This window comes from Polyodon spathula, unplaced genomic scaffold, assembly GCF_017654505.1.
Source record: "Polyodon spathula isolate WHYD16114869_AA unplaced genomic scaffold, ASM1765450v1 scaffolds_2752, whole genome shotgun sequence".
In the NCBI taxonomy this organism is placed as follows: Eukaryota; Metazoa; Chordata; class Actinopteri; order Acipenseriformes; family Polyodontidae; genus Polyodon; species Polyodon spathula.
This window is the reverse complement of record NW_024474219.1, coordinates 18,341-20,840: the sequence shown is the minus strand read 5'-3', so window position 1 is coordinate 20,840 and position 2,500 is coordinate 18,341. Positions and strand designations below refer to the sequence as shown.

At 37.0% G+C, this 2,500-nt stretch overlaps 1 protein-coding gene across 1 annotated transcript in view; it reads left to right on the top strand.

Annotated features, from left to right (window-relative positions):
• The window catches only part of LOC121310883 (2-(3-amino-3-carboxypropyl)histidine synthase subunit 2-like), a 4,377-nt gene extending 1,883 nt beyond the window's left edge, over window positions 1-2,494 (top strand). The window contains exons 3-4 of the mRNA XM_041243809.1: window positions 339-527; window positions 1,566-2,494. Of these exons, the coding sequence (XP_041099743.1) occupies window positions 339-527; window positions 1,566-1,651 (275 nt within the window). The 3' untranslated portion in view covers window positions 1,652-2,494. The remainder of the gene's footprint in view (window positions 1-338; window positions 528-1,565) is intronic.
• The last annotated feature ends 6 nt before the right edge of the window (window positions 2,495-2,500 follow it).

Genomic DNA, 2,500 nt, shown 5'->3' with positions numbered 1-2,500 from the left:
CAGAGGAACAACTTGATCTATATGAGAGTTTTATGCCTCAAACGACAGAGTATCTAAAATATATTTGAGAAATGTTTCGACTGATGGTAAATCTGTATTTTCTTAAAGACTTTCTTGTATATGTATGTTTAAGCTGAAGGTGTGATGCTGCGTGCTGAGTGTTCTTTTTCTCTTTTTGTAAGAACAATATATTTTACTTAATTTACGTAAATGCCTAGCACAATAACGTTATCACCCTAACAGTACTTGATAAAAACTGTTTATAATCTGTTTTATAAGCAAGATTCCATTAACAGCACAAATTCAATGCAACAAAATGGACATAATTATTTTTACAGGGGCATGCAGCCACATTGAGTTCCCTAATCCAGATCCAGATGCTGGTGGTGACGACACTAATGTCTCACTGATCACTGGGGCTCTGCGATCCTCTTACTGGAACAACTCAGAATCCCAGGACAATCTACCCGGTTCTTCTCTGGTTCAGAGAAACCCAACACTGACGGTGGCTCAGACAAACCCAGCAGGTTGTAACAGTTTGTTTTTCTAAGATATCTATCAAGTGCAGCATGACAAGCTTTTTCTGTTTAGCAACAATTGTAACCTCAGTTAGCAACTAAGTATTTTGTCAGGTGACTTTTAGATAAGGATAAGATACAATATTGAAAATGACACTAGATATGTATAAAACTTTAATTAAATGCATTTGTATTGATATCAAAAAACCTGGAACCACTCCATTAATGCATTCTTGTAGTACCAGTGATAAACAGGAGACGGCAGATTCTTGTAAGTATAATATACACGCACATGAAAGGAGTCAGATAAACAGCACTGGAGAATGTATTGGTGCAGCAGAAGTAAATCAGACAAAAGCACCATTTCAGTTTTAATGTGTAGTTACTAACACTCAAGTGAAATGTAGAAAAAAAAGTCAATACCTGCCATACAGTAAGATAAATAAGCTGCCAAATTATGGTAAAATGTCCTCCTTTTTCTCTCAATGTTTTTTTGTGGAGTTTGCAGACCCCCGGTACTTATCCATGCATATGTATATTACAGGACATCCGAGTCAACATGGAAATATACAAGGGGAGTGTTTCCCAAACTTTTTGATTGGTGACCCAAATGAACACAGGAATAATGAGCCCACGATCCAAAATTATTCAAAGTATACTTTAACTGAAATACTTCTTAATCAATTAAAAAGCAACGTTTAATTTATTTCTAATAAAAACTACACTATATAAGCGCTATATAACAATTGTTGCAGGACTTGTTGTCTGTTCAGTTTGTCTCGTCTGTCTTTTATGTTACATGTATTTGAAACAAAAACACATTGGAAATGTGAAAAATGCCATGTTATCAAAAGTGCCTAGCCATTTAAAGTGGAGATACACACAAGCCAAGTTTCAAGAAACTATTTTGGCAACCTTAGCCAGCACCAAGCAAATAGGCACTGTATATACTCCAAGGTTTTTAGAAGTGCTTGGATATCGGTGTAAATCTTGCAGCAGTAGATTATCTCTAATGACTGGATTATCCTTTTTTTATTATTATTTTAGCTTTCTCCTTGGCGTGTCGTAGCTGGCAGGGATTGGAACAGAAGCTGGGAGAGACACCTGTGACCAAAGCAGTGGAAGGGAAGTGAGGAATTGCAGTTGCCTACGAGGAAGAAGGGAATAGCTAAAGCAGCAGGCTGCTCAGGATGTTGCTTCTTAAAACATATGTATCTATCACAAGAGACAGGGTAAAGATAGACTCATGACATCCAAACTTGCAAAGTGGCTTGCCCTCAACAATGTTGACAGTTCTGTGTCCAGAACCGAGCAACAACATGGTATCAATCTACAAATATTCTTCCACCTACCACACCATGTAAATATTAATAGTGGTATAAATTCCAGTGGTTTTTAAAGGAAATAGTTTGCAGTATCAGGAATTTATGATTCCGGGTGAAGGTGGACACTTTAAGGGATTTAAAATAAGGAAAGCCACAGTGGACTGGTGGCACTGAAAAAAGTTTATATAGGGATGGAAATAAACTCCTATTGTGTAGCAGTTTCACCCTTTCCAGGTGTTACTAAAACTTGATTAGCCACCGTGTATAGGTAACAGACTCTGGCGTTTCTTATTAAAGTCATAGTAAAACTACTACGAAATGGGAGTCGTATTTCCATCCCTGGTCCCTGGATCTTCTTACACTGAAGATTGTTTAATGTTAAATTAAATTTTTCCTGTCATTAAATTAATTAAATACAAAGAGACCTCTTTCTATCACAAATATTCGTTTTACCTAATGGTTTACAAACCATTCTGTGAGATCTGCCAGTTCCGTAAATGATGCCCTTGGGAATGCTTTCTTTCTATGCCAGCAGTGGGTTGAACATATGAGCAAGCTCGTCGGTGAGGTATTTCACAATATTTAGCAAGGACAGAAGCCATTGTAATAATGGTGCCCATTTTATTTCCATAGCAACACTTTTTTACACAGCAGGTG